Source organism: Culex pipiens, chromosome 2 (genome assembly GCF_016801865.2).
Source record: "Culex pipiens pallens isolate TS chromosome 2, TS_CPP_V2, whole genome shotgun sequence".
In the NCBI taxonomy this organism is placed as follows: domain Eukaryota; kingdom Metazoa; phylum Arthropoda; class Insecta; order Diptera; family Culicidae; genus Culex; species Culex pipiens.
Window position 1 is genome coordinate 46,103,422 of NC_068938.1, and position 19,640 is coordinate 46,123,061.

Here is a 19,640-nt window from a genome sequence, read left to right on the forward strand (position 1 = left end):
CTCTTATCTAATCCAATGGAACATAAGAGAAGTCATTCTAAAGAAAACTCCAGGGAAAAACTTATGGTTGGATTACGCCCAAATTTTTAATTTAGTTTTTTTTTATTTACAAAACAAACTAATTATAAAAAACTACAATGTAAAAAGCATTTTAATTTTACAGTTCTTAGAGAATGGTCATTGCTGTAATTTGAAAAAGTTACAATTTCAATAAAAATCATGTGATCAACAATTCTCACAACAATATTGCTAACATCATCTAATTTCTCTGTATTATGTATAAAAGATATTTTTTAAATACAATTGGGCTAAAAAACTTGAAAATACAATTGAGCTAAAAAACTTGAAAATTACTGAAAAGATAGTTTGAACAGGTAAACATTTTGGCCACGCGTCGCCTCTGGTTTAAATCGAAAAAAATCACTATTAAATGGTTGTTTAACAAAGTTCAATAACTTTGTATAAAAGGTATATAAATTTTAGGTAAAGTGAAATCCAAAACCAATTTTGTAACAAGAATAAACAATTTTCTAAATTTGCTGTATAAATTGTTCTACTGAAAATGCCTATGAATATGAAAATATTTTTGAATTCTGTTTCAATAACAATTACAACTTGTAACTTAAAAAAAATGCAAAATTGTCCAAAGAATCCAATGATGCAGTCCCTTTTCCGATTCGAGTTCATTTTCATTGAGAAAGCATGACATTTTGAGAATATTGAAATAATGCTATTTATTCATGATTTCTTAACTATTATTAACTAACTTTTCAAACATTTCATAAGTTGATGAAACGACTTCATGAGGTACTTTGAACACTTCTCTATCCAATTCAGTTTGTCCATATAACTTTCCATAAAATTTTGGCAGCTGTATCTATTGAAGGATTTTTTCAACCGATTTGGCGTCTTCGATAAACCGATTTGACGTCTTCGGTAAAGTACTACGCAGAAAAAAAAATTAAGCAGGGATTATTTTTTTTGCTGAGTTTGGATTTAAAAAAACACAAATTGCAAAAATATGTTTGAATGGACATAAAATGCCATCTATTCAGAAAGTTCAAGCAAGGGCAGAAAATTTTTGTCCAAGCATTGATTATTTGAAAAAAAAATGTGATATTTAAAAAATATCTTTGAAAAGTTCTAACATTTTTTGACATTACTTTTCAATGTACAATAAAATTTTGATAAATTTGATAAAAACAACATTTTTTTTTGAATTATCATGTATTTTTGGATGTTCTATATACTTTCTATGTTCATTGGACCTAATGAAAAAGTACAAATTCTCATAATTTGATGGTTCGAATTACGTCCACAATATTTATAAAGAAAATAGTTTTGTTTCGTGAAGGAATAAATAGGCCCATTACAAATATTGTCACTTGTTCCTGACTTCTCCCCTTCCCAAAAAAAAAAACATAAAAACGGGCAAAAAAAAGTGACCTATGAAAATATTTGAAAAAAATTAAATACACTCAAATTTTTGTTCAAAAATCATTTTCGGATAAATTTTTTTTATTTGCAACTGTAAAGTACTTAAGCCAAATTCTGCCCCTTTTGGAATGTTAGTTGCAGTTTTAAAATACAAAAAATACTGTGGACTTATTTTCCAACATTAAAAATCGGATTGATATTTTCGAATTGAAAAGTAAGTGCTTATATAACCTATGCATGGTAATAAATCAGTCAGTAATAAAATAACAAATGTAATTTTTGAAAAAAATGTCGACAATTTTCATGGTTAAAAGTATTTTATGCCTCTGGAAAAACATTATTAAAATTTAAATATAAATATGACGAAATAATGTTAAAAATAATCCATCAGAAATTTAAAAAAATAGTAAGAAATGCAAAAAGATGCATTAAACATATATGAAGGAATTTCTTTCAACTCTACACACACCATAACCCCCGCACCTTATTTTATATAAATTCATTTATTGTTCGAATCCTAATAATTGCAGCAACTCGCCATGCCTTGCGTTTTGTTTAATTTTTTTCCATTCCATAATCGCTTTGTGGTGACTTTTTGTATGCATGTTTTGTTTTGTTTGAGTAATTTTGACTTCCAGCAACACGGCGTGTGTGTGATAGGGAAACGCCTGTGGGCGATTTCGTTTAGATTCTTGTTTCAGATTTCAGTTTTTCTTCCTTTTTGTACGCACAGCACTAAAATATAGCTCAGAGTGGGAGGGGTCTAATTGACAGAGATTCTCTTTAGTTAAATTTTGCTTTTTTTTTGTGTGGTGGCGGTGCAGTCAACAGCTAGCACATCTATTGTTCACAGCTGGAGGAACTCCATTGAAGGAAAAGTACAGAAATCTTGTCGGTTTTGCTTGTTTAGTGTGTTTTTTGTGTGTATGTTTGAACATTGCTTTTGAGGAGATTCCAAATTGTACCTATTGTTTAATGTTTGCCCTTTTTGCAGTTAAAATAAGTTAGATCTGTTATTTTGTTACTATCTCATAATGTTCATTTTGCTATTGTATTGCACGATATGTTTGCATTATCCGTTGTCACAATCTCGTAGTCCTTTCTGCTCTAACAATACACAGCGTTCCCAGTGTGTGGAATTTTGAAAATACAGTGTTGCCAAATTAGTAAATATTTGTAACGATATTAGATAAATTTATATGCTTAAAGTGCGCGAGTTCTACTGTTTTTCTTTTTTTTATGTTTAACCAACTAAGTTTTGTCTCTCTAAGATTTGTATTATTGAACTGTGTTTTGAAATTAAGCTTAAGTTTTTACTCTTCTTATGCGCAATAGAACCACTAATAATGTACATTCAGCTATAGTAGTGGAGTGCAATACAGAGAACGTTTCTAGCGACTTACTCTCTACTTTAGACAACTTGGATAAAGAAATCACACAAAACTCGTTTCCTTCTTGCGATCCTCCAACAAACCATGCGCTTTTTCTTGTTGTTGCACTAAACTGAGAAAAGAAGCGCTCTATTAATGCTGATTTACCTAAAAACTTGTTTGTTCAATTATTCTCACTCGGCAACACACTTACTAACCTAGTTGTTTCACTCAGCTCCATCGAAATTTTCACTACTTTTCCAAATAAAACGAGCTATATCTTCTCAAATTAGCACTAAATCACACATTCTTGCAATCACACCCGCAGTCTCACCTTCCAACGTGCTCTACTCTATTATCTGGGGATAATTTCGCTAAGGATCAACAATTTCGAACACATTTCCTAACCACCGCTTCAAGTACCAAGTTTGGTAACCAACCCTATTCTCACCGCTCTACCCTAGTTTTTTCACAGCTCCTAGTTTACACTCGTTTTTTCCTACTTCTTCTTCTCTTACTTATCGTTCCCACGCGATTAGAATGATTTTGTTTTTAATCCACGCCAAAATTGACTCCAATTCTTTAAAATATTGCCCCAATTGTAATTCTTTTCTTTTTCTTTTTTTAAGTTTCAGGCAGCAGGTTTCTTCTTCGTCAAATTCGTTTCCAACATGTTGTGTGTGACTTGTGTGTTTTTCTTTAACAATTAGTTGCATTTTATTTTGCTGGCTTGTTTCAATAGACTTTATAAAAATATTTTCCCTTCTTTTGTTTATCTTGCTTGCGGAGTTAATTTTTCTTTTCGCGGGCAATTTTTTTCATCCTTGCTTTCAGTGTGTGTGTTTTTTAATAAATTAGGCATTTGGATCCAGTAAACTCTCACTTCACTTTGCTTGCATTCTCGAGTAGCATTTTTTGTTTTTATTTCTTTATAAACTTGATTTAATAACTAGCGTTTTAAAGTGATTACCTTCAAACGTATTTTATAAAATTATTTTGTCGCACTAAATCTGCGTTATTACTTTAAATTCAACACTTTTGCATGTTGTTTTAGGAATATTTGGAAGGTTGTTTGTTTGTTTGCGTCTGTGTTTGTTTGTTTTGCGTTAACATCGTGATTTGTGATTTTCTGGCTCTAAAATGACCACTTATTAACTCATTGAATATTGTTATGAACTAGGTTTGTTCCCGTGAAGGTGCAATTTTTGATTCTCTCTCTATCTCTTGCTGGTTTTTGCAGCGAGAGAAATTGACAACAATTGACAATCATCACATGACGAAATCCAGTCGGCAACCCGCTTAGATCACCATCACCATGCAAATAGGAGAGAAATTGGAACAAAACTCTCACTCTGAGAAAAAAACATCCGATAAAGAGAGCGTTAACCTCTCTTCTAGTGATAGAAGAACATCAAAAGATTTTTTTAAATTGATTGAAGTTCAAGATATTCGAGTGAGTTCTTAACCCTCCCAAATCTATTTCAGGTGGCCAATGTTTGTAAACAAAGTAAAAAAAGTCTATTGACAGCTCGAGAGAGATTATCTTCAACGTCACGCTTGCGTCACTTTGGAAAATTCGCTCGAGAAGAATTACATTTTGAGGTTAATTCAACGCTGGTAATATATCAATTTGAAACATGAATACATAATTGCAATTATAATTCGTACTTTTTCAAATTTCCAAAAAACTTCAAAAAAAATTGAAGAAACAAAACTATTTTTTGCACTTAAAATTACAAAAAAATTAACAATTTCAACATGAATGCGTTGAGTTACGCTGAGCGACCAAAAAATAAAAACCCTGGCTCTCTCGACAACATCTCACCAAAAAGAGAGCGAGAGAGAATCAAACTGTGCCGACCGAAGCTCCGCCCCGTCACAACGCGGCACATCGCGGAAACAAACCTTTTTGCGGATACTGATTTCGTTTGTATCGTATGTTTCCTCTTCCTCTACCGCGGGGGGTTTGCAAATGCATGAACTCTAGTTTCTGATGGTTTTGTGAATCCAATTCGGGGGTTTGTAATTTAACGTAATAAAATGCAGTCTCGAATTCTTACTATTACTAATTACGTAAAACTACTAGGTGTGGTAGATTTTTGTTCGCAAGCTGATCTAACTGTGTCTTTGAAACCATTGCGAGCGGGCGTTCTACCAACTTGTTACAAGACATTATAGTACGGAATTAAACTCTGCTACGTGAGGAAGGAAACTAGAGCAGGGGGAATGGCAAATTTTGCAGCAGATCTTGGGCTCGCGAGATAGTCGATCGGAAGTGGACAGACCAGATCAGGCGGCTAAACGTTGGTGGACGTCGATCCACCTCCGCCATTAGTGGAACTTTCCGCGCTTTGTTCATCGAGGAGACTGGACTTGTCCAGCAGCAGCTGGAGGGACTCCGTAGGGCCGCTTCCCGTGGTCGTGGTCAACGCCAGCGGGTGCAAATGTCCTCCGGACAGCTTTCGGATATTGTTACTACTTACGCTACAACTGCTGGCGCTGCTGATTGGTTCGCACGGCTGGTAGCCGCCGATGTACTTCAGATCCTTGGAGTTGGTCCGCCGGTGCCGCAGGATGCTGTTCGAGTCGTCGATCAACGCTTTGATCCCTCCCAGGATGCCGCTGCCACTGGCGGTGGACTCCTCCTCCTGGAGATTCAACAGGTTCAGATCTTTGGAATTGTTGCGCGAGTGACCGTAACTGTGGGACGATCCCTTCGCGTACTTAGATTCCAGCTCTTCGTTCAGGTCGTTGGTATTCTTGGCGACTCCTCCGCCAATCACCACTCCCGTTGAACAGTTGTTCAGCTTGTTCACGTTCTTCAGTAGGTTGACGTCGTGCGAGAACGAGCTCTTTCGCGAAGTGCTCGCACCGCCGTTGTTCGCCAGGAACTTGTTGGCAATGTCGTTGTCCAGCCGGATGATCACATTGTTCGGCAGGAACGAGAACTCCTGTCCATATGAGTAGTTTCTCGTGTGTCGTTTCTTCTTGATCCCACCACAGCCGGCTCCGTTGCTACAGCTATTGCTGTAGTTCAGCTTGCTGTGCCCGTCCACGTTGTTGTTCTTCAAGTGGTTCAAGATGTACTTGATATTGGACGTCGGCTGCTCGTTATTGTGCAGCGCGATCCACCGACCCAGCTGCGAACCGCCGGATTGCTGCTGTTGAAGCTGCTGCTGCTGCCGACAGCAGTGCTCCTGGTCCAGGTCGCGCGAGTTGTTCCGCGTGTGGTGCCGCATGAACCGCTTCAGCTTCCAGTCGTGGAAGTCGGACTCGCGGTTCGTCGCCGAGTTCGACCGCTGGATCTTGATATCACAGGAATTGCTGCGGATGTGCTTCCGCGGCCGCTGGTACTGGTGCCGCACGGTATCGTCGTCGTACCTGTACTCCAGCTGGATCGATTTGGAATCGTTGCGCAGGTGCCGGCTGGCGATCAGCACTCGCTTGCTGTTGGTGTCCACGATGGAATCGCCCGAGATGCACTCGCCGTTGAAGGGCACGGCCTGGCCTTCCAGGTTGGCTTTTTCCTCGAACACTATGAAAGAAGATTGATGTAATACCAGAAAATTGTAAGAAAAAAGCTAACTTACACTTATCCAAGCTGATGATCGATCCAACCAGCTCGTTAGCCGACATCGGATTCAGCTGGTCCAGATTCTTCCGCCGTCGCACAAGCCACCAGTCGATTATGAAGATCGCCAGGGCGATTATCTTGATGCTCGCGCAAAGGCCAACATACCTACAATTAATCGTCAATCAGTAAAGAATCTCTCAACGAACCAAAAAGAACTTTACTTGAAGCGGAACGCCTCGATGTCGTAGATCAGGCAGCGGCCGCCCTTCTCACCGCACGTCGACTTCCACAGCATGCAGGTCGAGTCGATCAGGTTGCCGAACACGATCGGCGCCGGGATGTACCCAAACAGCCGAAAGATCACGAACTGCATGCCGAGCGCGAACGAGCGCTCCTCCTCCGAGACCGATCTGTGGAATTGACGGATGTTTTAGACTCTTGGACTCTTGTGCTCTTTGATCTAATAAGTCCTGGATCCATGAACTATTTGAAATCTTTGAACCTATGAACCTTTCCATCTTTGAATCTTTGAATCTTTCAACCATTCAATCTTTGCAATCTTAGTATCTTTGAAATCTTTGAAATCTTTGAAATCTTAATCTTTGAAATCTTTGAAATCGTTGAAATCGTTGAAATCGTTGAAATCGTTGAAATCTTTGAAATCTTTGAAATCTTTGAAATCTTTGAAATCTTTGAAATCTTTGAAATCTTTGAAATCTTTGAAATCTTTGAAATCTTTGAAATCTTTGAAATCTTTGAAATCTTTGAAATCTTTGAAATCTTTGAAATCTTTGAAATCTTTGAAATCTTTGAAATCTTTGAAATCTTTGAAATCTTTGAAATCTTTGAAATCTTTGAAATCTTTGAAATCTTTGAAATCTTTGAAATCTTTGAAATCTTTGAAATCTTTGAAATCTTTGAAATCTTTGAAATCTTTGAAATCTTTGAAATCTTTGAAATCTTTGAAATCTTTGAAATCTTTGAAATCTTTGAAATCTTTGAAATGTTTGAAATCTTTGAAATCTTTGAAATCTTTGAAATCTTTGAAATCTTTGAAATCTTTGAAATCTTTGAAATCTTTGAAATCTTTGAAATCTTTGAAATCTTTGAAATCTTTGAAATCTTTGAAATCTTTGAAATCTTTGAAATCTTTGAAATCTTTGAAATCTTTGAAATCTTTGAAATCTTTGAAATCTTTGAAATCTTTGAAATCTTTGAAATCTTTGAAATCTTTGAAATCTTTGAAATTTTTCAATTTTTTGAAATCTTGGAAATCTTGGAAATCTTTGAAATATTTGAAAACATTGAAATCATTGGAATCTTTGAAATCTTGGAAATCTTTGAAATCTCTTAAATCTTTGAAATCTTGGAAATCTTGGAAATCTGGGAAATCTTGGAAATCTTGGAAATTTTGGAAATCTTGGAAATCTGGTAAATCTTGGAAACCTTGAAATCTTTGAAATCATTGAAATCATTGAAATCTTGGAAATCTTGGAAATCTTGGAAATCAAGGAAATCTTGGAAATCTTGGAAATCTTTGAAATCTTGGAAATCTTGGAAATCCTGGAAATCTTGGAAATCTTGGAAATCTTGGAAATCTTGGAAATTTTGGAAATCTTGGAAATCTTGGAAATCTTTGAAAACTTTGAAATCTTTGAAATCATTGAAATCATTTAAATCTTTGAAATCTTTGAAATCTTTGAAATCTCTGAAATCTTTGAAATCTTGGAAATCAAGGAAATCTTGGAAATCTTGGAAATCTTGAAATCTTGGAAATCCTGGAAATCTTGGAAATCTTGGAAATCTTGGAAATCTTGGAAATCTTGGAAATTTTGGAAATCTTGGAAATCTTTGAAACTTTGAAATCTTTGAAATCATTGAAATCATTGAAATCATTTAAATCTTTGAAATCTTTGAAATCTTTGAAATCTTTGAAATCTCTGAAATCTTTGAAATCTTGGAAATCTTGGAAATCTTGGAAATCTTGGAAATCTTGGAAATCTTGGAAATCTTGGAAATCTTGGAAATCTTGGAAATCTTGGAAATCTTGGAAATCTTGGACTCTTTGACTCTTGGACTTTTGCACTCTTGGACTCTTGGATTCTTGGACTCTTGGACTTTTAAAATCTTGTACTTTTGATACTTTTGGACTCTTGGGCTCTTAGACTCTCGGACGCTTGAAATCTTGGATTCTTGAAATCCTGAGCACATGAAATCTTGGACTCTTAAAGTCTTGAACTTTAAGATTACTTACCTCAGCACAATCATCAACAAAGGCATCTGCGTGGAGGCAACGACGAACGTCATAAAGAACAGCAGTATTAGGAAGGGGTAGATCGTACGACAGGGCTTGTTACACACGCCGGCCGTGGCCACCGGAACCACCGTGACTTCGGCAAAGTCCTGGTGGGCGTTCAGTGCCTGAGCTTGAGCACCCTCCGCTCCCGTGTACACGTTGGTTACGTTCGTTTGAACGCCTGTGAGGGAAATGTTTGAGGTTATCAAGGTTGTCTTACAGCTTTTGAAGAAGTTACTCACAAGCACAGTTGGTGTAGTTCGATCCGGACGAGAACGCCGTACATCCGGCGTGACACGGACTAAAGTACGTCAACCCGTTGTTGCCGCAGACCGGCTCCACGTCGAACATGTGACACTCGCAGCCAAAGTTGCACGCCGCCGTCAGGTTCACCTGGAACGGTTCCACGTTGTGCTGCGCCGGAGAACTGTTATAGTACGGTATCGTCGTGCCGGCCATTTTGAGATTCTCGCAACCCAAGAAGAACAACAGCCCGTAACAAGCCAAACAGATCAAGTTGGAGACCAGCACGAACTGGACGGCCCCCTTCGGCTTTAGCTGAAACCGCTTCAGGATGCAACCACCGACAAAAATTCCGATGCAAGCGCCCGGAACGGCGATCGACCCCGTGAAGACACTGGCCTGACTCTTGCCCAGACTGAACTGGGTCTCGAGGTACTTTGGCAGGAACACCACGAATCCGGACACGATCATCAACTCCATACACGCCCCCAGACAGGTCACGATGTACACCGGATTGGACACCAGCCGCCACATGGACAGGGGAATGTCTGCAAGAAGATCTTGTAAATTTGTACCCAAGGAATCCCCCAAACCAAATCCCTACCCTTGATATCCTTGCCATAGCCGGAATCCTCGTTCGTCTTCGCCCCTTGAGGTTCCTTCTGACCCTGCTGCTGCTGATGCTGCTGGAAATTCCCAGATTCCGACGCAGTCGGTTGCGTCGTCCTCGGCAAACTGCTCGAATTGTTGGCCGACAGTTGCTGCAGCTGGGGCAGCTTCTGTTCGGCGATACGGATTTTCTTCTTTTCCCTCGTCAGGACCTGCAAACCGTACAAAAATGGAAATAAATCAACTGTCCTCCCGAAAAAAATATTATGGCGATTAATTTACCTTGGGAAAGGAGAAAAACGGAATGGCCACCAGTATGAGCAGGATGCCACACACGAGGAAGCCGCCCCACCACATGCCGACCCACCGCCGGTCGTCGGGATCTGGAACGAAGGAATGTATTAGTTCACGGTGACAAATTAGTGCCTGCCGAAGTGTGTGGAGTCGGAGCGGCGTGATTCGTACAACAAATTGTATTAGTTTGTTGCCAAAGTTATGGGTTGAATATTTATTGGTGGAATTATAGGTATCTACTTCCTGCGGAGCGCTTTCCAGAAGGAATGCGAACGAGAAAACTAATGGCAGTTATGGCCTTTCGAGTTGGAGAGGGACGCAGTTGCTGTGTGGAACAATTAGAAAAGGTTGTGACCGTCTGGATAATATGTTGCTGAAATGTATAGCAAGCTTATTTCAACAGATTGAACAAAATTAATCAAAAGTTTGAAGAAGTAAGATGTGAATTCAGAAAGTTATGTAAAACTCAACTTATAACAAGTTTAACGAAAAAATAATTAATTTTTATTCCATTTTATTAAAAACCGGAGAGCAATTCTCTCAGATTTCCGTCATTCGATTTTTTTTGTATTTTTTAATCCAGCTGAAACTTTTTTGATGCCTTCGGTATGCCCAAAGAAACCATTTTGCATCATTAGTTTATCCATATAATTATCCATACAAATTTGGCAGCTGTCCATACAAAAATGATATGTGAAATGTGAAAATTCAAAAATCTGTATCTTTTGAAGGATTTTTTTGATAGGTTTGGTGTCTTCGGCAAAGTTGTACTGCCCCTGATCGCATAAATGTCCCATATGCATTTTCATCGATTTCGAGTTATTGATGCAGTTTGGTTCAAAATTGTGTGCTCTTTCGAAAGAGCCTATAACATCCAGTACTTTGTTCTAGATATCAGGAGGAAATCCAGTTTTTTCGCGAAAATTTAACATGTAGCCTTATGTATGGGACAAACTTCAAATGCGTATTTCTCAGCTTGCTGTTTTTGCATATGGGACATTTATGTGAACATGGGCAGTTTAGGTATGAATAAGGACTAAAAAATGATTCAAGGTAGAAACAATTTGGTGATTTTTAATTTCATTTTTAATTTGTCACTAAAACTTGATTTGCAAAAAAAACATGTTTTTATATGTTTTAGGAGACATCAAATGCCAACATTTCAGAAATTTCCAGGTTGTGCCAAAAATCTTTGACCGAGTAATGAATTTTTGAATCAATACTGTTTTTTTAAAAAGTAATCGAAATATTGTTCGCAAAAAAACATTCAATATTACGCCCTTTGTTTGGGTTACACTTAGAAAACATCAATTTTCCTGTTTTTAAACCTTCTCATGCACAGCGAAAAATCCGATAATAAAATCGCATGCAAAAGCATGGACATTGCCCGTCAAAATAAACACTTAATATTACACACTGCATGTACAATTTTTACAAACACAAAAAAAAGTTGCAACCGCGGGGAATTCAAACCCAGCACCAACAGTAAGGGCTGGCGCCTTAGCCCACTCGGCCATCAGACCGATAAAATGCTGCAAGCATAAACGCATATATGAGCTTGACATTTCGGTCAAATAGGATTCCCATACTGATGGGCTACATATTTCAGGGTGTAAAATCACATAGAATTGTATAAAATAATGCAATATTTATTTTACACCCAGCTTTTACACGCAGCTGGATTACTACTTTTTTAGCTGTGTGGCAATATCTTAGCAACTAAGGGTCGTATCAACAAAATTCAAAAAAGCAAAATATAGAGAATTTTCTCAGCTTTTCAAAAAATTATTTTTTCAAAAGTGGTCAAACATGTGCACTAATTTAGAAAAAGGAAAACTGCGACTGTTTTCAAAAAATACATCGAAAAATAAAGTTGAAATTTTTTTGCAATACTTAATTTTTTTGAAAAAATCAGCATTGATTAAAAAATTTACAACTCGGTCAAATATTTTTTGCACAACCTGGAAATTTCTGAAAAGTTGGCATTTGATGTCCCAAACATATGAAAAAAAAACTTAAAAATAGTGTTTTTGCAACAAGTTTTAGTGACAAAAAGTTAAATTAAAAATCACCATTTTTTTACCGTGTATCACCAAATCGATCAAAAAATTTCATCAAAAGATACAGATTTTTAAATTTTCATACATCATTTTTGTATGGAATTTTATGGACAAACTAATGATGCAAAATGGCTTCTTTGGGCATACCGAAAGCACCATAAAAGTTTCAGCCAGATTAAAAAATACAAAAATAAAAATAAAAAAAAGACCGATTTCGTAGAAAAGGAGGAAAAACCTTTTTCGATAACAAACATATAAATGTTCGGTACTGGGTAATTCTCTACCAACTCACACGAAATCGGGAAAAGTTGCCCCGACCCCTCTTCGATTTGCGTGAAACTTTGTCCTAAGGGGTAACTTTTGTCCCTGATCGCGAATCCGAGGTCCGTTTTTTGATATCTCGTGACGGAGGGGCGGTACGACCCCTTCCATTTTTGAACATGTGAAAAAAGAGGTGTTTTTCAATAATCTGCAGCCTGAAACGGTGATGAGATAGAAATTTGGTGTCAAAGGGACTTTTATGTAAAATTAGACGCCCGATTTGATGGCGTACTCAGAATTCTGAAAAAACGTATTTTTCATCGAAAAAAACACTAAAAAAGTTTTAAAAATTCTCCCATTTTCCGTTACTCGACTGTAAATTTTTTTGGAACATGTCATGTTATGGGAAATTTAATGTACTTTTCGAATCTATATTGACCCAGAAGGGTCAATTTTTCATTTAGAACAAAAATTTTCATTTTAAAATTTCGTGTTTTTTCTAACTTTGCAGGGTTATTTTTTAGAGTGTAACAATGTTCTACAAAGTTGTAGAGCAGACAATTACAAAAATTTTGATATGTTAACATAAGGGGTTTGCTTATAAACATCACGAGTTATCGCAATTTTACGAAAAAAAGTTTTGAAAAAGTTACTTTATGCATTTCTCTTTGTTTCGTCGTCCGTGTCTGTCGCGGGTGACCATGAACGGCCATGATCGATGACGACCAACTTTTTCAAAACTTTTTTTCGTAAAATCGCGATAACTCGTGATGTTTATAAGCAAATTCCTTATGTCTATATATCAAAATTTTTGTAATTGTCTGCTCTACAACTTTGTAGAACATTGTTACACTCTAAAAAATAACACTGCAAAGTTAGAAAAAACACGAAATTTTAAAATGAAAATTTTTGTTCTAAATGAAAAAATGACCCTTCTGGGTCAATATAGATTCGAAAAGTAAATTAAATTTCCCATAAAATGACTTGTTCCAAAATTTTGTACAGTCGAGTAACGGAAAATGGGAGAATTTTTAAAACTTTTTAAGTGTTTTTTTCGATGAAAAATACGTTTTTTCGGAATTCTGAGTACGCCATCAAATCGGGCGTCTAATTTTACATAAAAGTCCCTTTGACACCAAATTTCAATCTCATCACCGTTTCAGGCTGCAAATCATTGAAAAACACCTCTTTTTCCGCATGTTCAAAAATGGAAGGGGTCGTACCGCCCCTCCGTCACGAGATATCAAAAAACGGACCTCGGATTCATGATCAGGGACAAAAGTTACCCCTTAGGACAAAGTTTCACGCAAATCGAAGATGGGTCGGGGCAACTGCTGTGTGAGTTGGCGGAGAATTACCCTACTTGAATCAACTTTCTTGCCTTCTTCTTCTTCTTCTAGAATTTTTAAGTTTAAAAAAAAAACAGAAGAAAAATTTTTGTTGCGCTGTTTTAAAATTAAGATGTTTAATTTGTAAAAGGGGTCTGGTAGCTTTGTCAGGTTAATTTTATAGTATTCTCCGATTTTTATGAAATAAATTTGGAAGTCATAAGTATTTCTTACATAATGCTAACAATTTCTGGGAATGTAATTAAAAAAAATTGCCAGATAGAAAGAAACAAATATTATAAAAGTGTTGTTTGAGACATGTTAAAAATAAAATAAAGAATTAAGAAAAGTTCACAAATATAATAATTAAAAAATTTATTATTTCTGTAAAAATAACGGCAAAAATACAGAAACATGTTGAACACTATTTTTGTAGAACATCAAACAGGTTTTGTAAATCATGCTTAAAATATCGTTTATCGTGTTTTTCGTTATTCAGAAGAAAATTTACCTGAACATAAAATTCAAAGTACCGGTTAATTATTTAATTAAAAAAGGATTTTTTTTTTCTGTTTGAATTCGTTTAATCTCAGATTTCAAAGTCAAACTGGAATATAATCTTCGAACTATATGAAAAAAATCATGGCTATCATTTTTTTTTATTTCAAGCAATTTCCAAATTTTAAAATGGCACAAAATTGGTCCGGAGAAGTTTTTGTTTTAGGAAAAAAAGTTTCTCGTCATCTAAAAAAATGTTTTTTGATCCATCCTAACATGGCGAAGATCACCCTAATGGCCAAATCAAAAAGAGAAACCCCACTGAGAATTTTGGCTCGAGCCTCGACTCGATTTAGGCTCGATCTCGAGCCAGATCGACTCGAGGCTCGAGCCAAAATTCTCAGTGGGACGTTGCTTATTATTTGGGCTCCTGACCATTTTTTTGGCAATTTAAAAAAATGAGTTTTTACATTTATATGGAATGAACGAAGTTGACTTTATAGCTGTCGGCCACCATTGCTAGTACCAACCACTAGTGTCTTCCTTTTTATCTACAAGGACTTCGCCGCCCTGGGCTCCTAAGTGTATGAAAGTATGGCACGGAGCGACGGCGCCGAATACCCATATTTACACAAAGAATTTTAGAGCGCCCGCCGCGGGATTCGAACCGGCGACCTCTGGATTGAGAGTCCAGTGCGCGGTCCGATTGATCCACACGGGCGGGACGATATAGGGAATTGCAGTATTAATATATTTAAAAAAAAACTAAGTTCTGTCAAATGCTAGAGAACTGTCACTTTTTCAGTGTCTATTTAAGTAAAATTACATCATAAAAGAGGTAATTTTCAACCTTCCAAAATAACACCAAAATTTCGAGTCGTTTATTATTTATGTTACAAAATATAAAATATTTAATATTTTTCAATAATACGATATTCTGTGAACATCTTTGTCTATTAGACGCTAAACATTCTAATATAGTGAAAACATATAAAAAGTTTCATTTTATAATTTGAGTATTAAAAAAGGTATTTTTTAATATTTTACATTAAAAATTAAGTGCAGTGGAAATCTATACAATATTATAATTTGTTTAGTGAACATTGCAAATCATATTATGACCCTTTTTTAATATGGTAATTTGTAAATTATATTACTAACTTTTTAAACTTCTTAAACGCCATTGATTTTTTTTTAAAGTAAGTGATTTGAAGTCTGATAAAAAATGTTTAAATAACTCCATTCTAAGAAGTTGATAAACTGACGAAATCTTAGCTGTTGTGTTTTGAATTTGTTCAAAAAACAACGTCTTCACCCAGTTATTGTAAATTCCATAACTGACCCACTTTGCGAAAACACACACACACACATATTGGCACTCACAAACCACCTTTGCCTTTCGCCACCAACCAGAGACCAGGCAAGTCACACGCGGATCAATACAATTCAATCAGCGGCTGCATTATGCATCGGGCACAATCAAAACCGCTCGCTCGCTTCGCCTCGTACTCACCTATATTGATGTCGCTTCCGGAGAACGAATCCATGTGGAACGACAGCAGATACGCCCCGAGCAGGAAGCCCAACACGGGCCCAAAGGCAGCCATACTGTACATTGCCCCTGGGGGAGAAAAGGAAGAAGCGGCAGGCAGGAAGAACGATTTAAAATTCACTTCATACACAACACAGCACTCCGACAAAAGGTCGGTTTTGACCAGGCCAGTCCTTACCAATGTACATCGAGGAACTTTCCTTGCGCACGTGGTCGTCCACGTAGGTGGTGCCGAGCGTAAACAGCGGACTTCCGCCGCCGCCCAGCAGGATCTGCGCTATCACAAACAGTATCACCGGTCCGAAGGTGGACGCCTTGCCCTTGAGGCAGTTGTCGTTTCTGAGAATAGGGGAGTTGGTCAAGTTCAAGGTTCTAAGCGATTGTGAGCTCCCGCTGACTTACCTCAAGTTATGCGTAGTCAGCGGTTGATTAGACAAACTATTCGACAACCGTCCCAGGCCCATGTCCTGCTCCCGCACCGACACCAACCGGCAGATGTTGTCCGCCGTTTTGTTGTCGATCAGGATGCCCGGATTGGGCTCTCCGGTAAAGTGAGGAACCATAAACACCAGCGAACCGATGCCCATGATGACGGCACCGATCCCAATCCACACCGGGATGTGTCTCCGACTGCCCAAATAGCTCACGAAGATCACCGTAATGACGTTTCCGATCTCGTAGCTGGACGCCACCAACCCGGACAAGCTCGACGGTATCTCGAACCGCTTCTCGATCGTCGTGATGACCGAATTAATGTACCCCGAACTGAGCGCCTGCTGCAGCGTCACCAGAATCGACAGCAACAGCACAAACACCTTAATCCGGGCAAACTTCTGAACCGCGCCGGGTCGACAGCTCAGGATGCCGCAGTCCCGCGAGTAGTCCTCGTTGACCAGCAGCACGTTCGGCAGCTGGGACGGCTTGTCCGGCATCGTGACGCCATTGTTGGCGTTCGACGACTGCCGGCTGTGGCACTTGATGACGACGTCGGCGGTGGCGGCCGTCGTGGCCGTGGTCGTCGTGTTGACCGACACCGGCAGCGATTCGCACTCCTCCGTGTCCTGGGGGATGTCCGCGCTGCTGTCGTCGGTTTGGGCCTCCGCGTACAGGCCCGTCATCGCGTACATCGATTCGTTGCGTCTGGTGGGGAGTGAAAAAAAGATAGAATTAAAATAGGGGCAGGGGGGGCAGAATGGACCAGGGGGGCAGAATGGGCCACCCTTGGTTTTGGGCTTTAGAATGGATTTAGACCAAATTTTAAGGCAAGGGTCTTATAAAGGACGTCAAATAACTTCACCATACCGAAAACGACGTTTGAATTCATTGTATTTTTCGAATTATGAGCAAAAATGTAAATTTATTGACAAAACTACGCAAATGTTGTTTATTTCGAGGTTTTTAAATAAACTTTCTGAAAAGTTGGATTGTTTGACAAAGTTTGCTCAATGCTTATAACGTTACTATATGTTACTACCAAGGTATACAAACAACAACGGAACCTTAAAATCATTTAGAGACTTGGTGGTGGAAGTGTTAAATTAAAATCCACTTGGGGGCAGAATGGACCACCCTTATCCTGCCTTATAAAAACAATCAAAAGTTATGAAATTTGGATTAAATGGATTATTTCACTCCTGGTAGCTTCACAAATCACGTTTAATGCAACATTAGTTGATTTTTTAGTTGTTTTGATGATTATTTGTGAAAATAGTGTCCTTTTTCAACATATTAACACTATTTTCAAAAATCTTTGTTTTGGTAAGTGACTATTTTTATTAAAGTGGTCTAACTTCATGGAAACTATGTTAGAAAGGTACCTTAAGTCATTTCTTATCTCCCTTCAACGTTGTATTAGACAAAATGGCTTGTTTTCTAAGGTGGCCCATTCTGCCCCGCAGGGTGGCCCATTCTACCCCGCACCCTGGAAAATACGTCGAAAAAACTTTTTTTTTAAAGTGGCTCAAAAACAGTTTTAAGCTAAAAAATTTCATCAACCAAGTATATAACATTGAAGGGAACATCCCAAAGCATAAGCCTACTACACTGAATTCATAAGTTTTCATGTTTTTCTATGGTTTTTGGCGCATTTTCGTTAGGCGGGCCATTCTGCCCCCCCTGCCCCTACATAACTTGAAAACTTGAAGGTAGAGGTAGAGTGTTATCCAAATCCAAGGTCTGTTTTCCGATATCTTGTGAAGCTAGTACAACCCCAACATTTTTTAACATTCGATAAGGCTGGTACACATATTTTTAAAAGTTTTTGTCACCCCCCCTTCAAAATTGACCCGAAAAATCAGAAGGCAAAAAAAATATTTTTACAATAAACTTCAAAATTTCAATGAAAATTCAAGTGCAACCAGCTGAAATCAAATTAAAATACATACATTTTTAGCATGTTTGGGTTTATTAAAAAATCTTAAGATTTTTAGAAAATTTTCGATGCAAAATCTTTTTTTTCGATACAATTTTTGTTTTTGTCAGATCTTAGATTTTTTGAAAACTAATGATTGCAAAACAACTGAACTAGTGTAAAATGCATTTTAAAACACTCTTTTCATTTAAATGTGAAGACTATGGCTTGTTATTTAAATTTTATATTTTTTTAACAATATTTTTTTAATAATTTGCGGCTCGGAATTGTGATGAGTTGCCTGATTTTATGGTACAGAAATTTATAAGACTATTTTTCATAACAAATTTTTCTTGACTCAACTGTAAAAATCGTGAGACTTGAAATTCTCAGGCAAATCAAATGAACATATTATATGTCGCAACGGTCCAAATTTGAGTTTTCTGGTGTGACGGGCAGGATATACTTTATTGTAAATATTGAAAATCAGTTTTAGGCGTTTTATTATTAGGCAATCAAAAAGTTTAAAAACTGAATTTATAAGCCATGGTTTCAACATTTGAGTAAAAAAAAGTGTTTAAAAATGCATTATACACCTGTCCAGTTGTTTTGCTATCATTAGTTTCCAAAATACCTAAGTATTGACGACACTTAGTTAAACAAAAGTTTTTGCGGTACTGTACATTCGAATTTCATAAAAGTTCAAAATATTTTTAATCCAGCCCAAACATGCTGACATCTATTTTCATAAAAATTTTGAAGTTTCTTGAAAAAATATGTTTTGTCCCTTATTTTTCGGAAAAAAATTGGAGGGGAGAGGGGGGAGAGCTACATAAACTTTGAAAAATATTTGCAAAAGAAAATATAAAAAAAATTAAAAATATTTATCATAAAATACGACGTTTAACGACTTTTTAAAGCTAAGTGTTGAAAAATTAAAGAGGTTTTAAGAGATTTTTATTATTTGTCAATATTGTGTTAAGACGAACGTTACAATTTTTAGATACAAATTTTAAATCATTTTTTTGCAATTCCGCTGTGAAACTGTCAACATTTCCTGTCCTTCTGGAGAAACGAAACGGCCTACTTTTCCCTACCAAAAATAACAGAATGGAAAATTAATACCTTTCAATAACAGTGCTGAAAAGTTCTACTTATCAGCACTGTAATGGGTGCTGAAAAGTTGAATTTTTCAACCCTAGTACGGAAAAGTAACATTTTTCAATATTTTTCTGTTTTGAACGTTGAATTTACTAAATGTATGAATGTTTGCATTCGTTGCAAAACTTGATTTTTCTTCTTTTTGCAACTTGTTGCATAAACAACTATTTCAGCATCCATTAGAGTGCTGAAAAGTCCAACTTTTCAGCACATGTATCGAAAAGTAATACTTTTCGACACTGTTTTAATTTGTTAATAGACCAAACACACGGACGCCAAACTTGAGTGTGGAAACAAACGTTTCACTTAAAAATCGTATGAGCAATTCCAGCTCAAATCAGGAATTTTTCTGATACTTTTGTACCCGACCCTCTCCGATTTCAATGAAACTTTTTAGACATGTTATCCTAGGCCTATATAAGCCATTTTGGTGTATATGGAGCCAATTGTACTCGAAAATGACATTTGAGAAGGGCGTAAGTAATTTAAATATGTTTGTATTTTGTAATTTAAAAATTACTGTAACTCAAAGGATTTGACATAGGACAATAGTCAATATGGAGACTTTTATGTAAAACAAGCCTTACCCGACAAACTTCGTTCTGTC

At 37.1% G+C, this 19,640-nt stretch overlaps 1 protein-coding gene across 3 annotated transcripts in view; it reads right to left on the reverse strand.

Annotated features, from left to right (window-relative positions):
* Nucleotides 1–4,903: 4,903 nt before the first annotated feature.
* Nucleotides 4,904–19,640, reverse strand: part of LOC120416770 (solute carrier organic anion transporter family member 5A1) — a 137,631-nt gene continuing 122,894 nt past the window's right edge. For all 3 annotated transcript variants that reach the window (XM_039578627.2, XM_052707189.1, XM_052707190.1), the window contains 10 exons: nt 15,925–16,662; nt 15,701–15,861; nt 15,484–15,591; nt 9,812–9,912; nt 9,525–9,741; nt 8,920–9,468; nt 8,636–8,858; nt 6,603–6,791; nt 6,398–6,546; nt 4,904–6,342 (listed from right to left, as the gene is read on the reverse strand). In XM_039578627.2, coding sequence (XP_039434561.1) covers nt 5,105–6,342; nt 6,398–6,546; nt 6,603–6,791; nt 8,636–8,858; nt 8,920–9,468; nt 9,525–9,741; nt 9,812–9,912; nt 15,484–15,591; nt 15,701–15,861; nt 15,925–16,662 — 3,673 coding nt within the window. In that variant the 3' untranslated portion in view covers nt 4,904–5,104. The remainder of the gene's footprint in view (nt 6,343–6,397; nt 6,547–6,602; nt 6,792–8,635; nt 8,859–8,919; nt 9,469–9,524; nt 9,742–9,811; nt 9,913–15,483; nt 15,592–15,700; nt 15,862–15,924; nt 16,663–19,640) is intronic.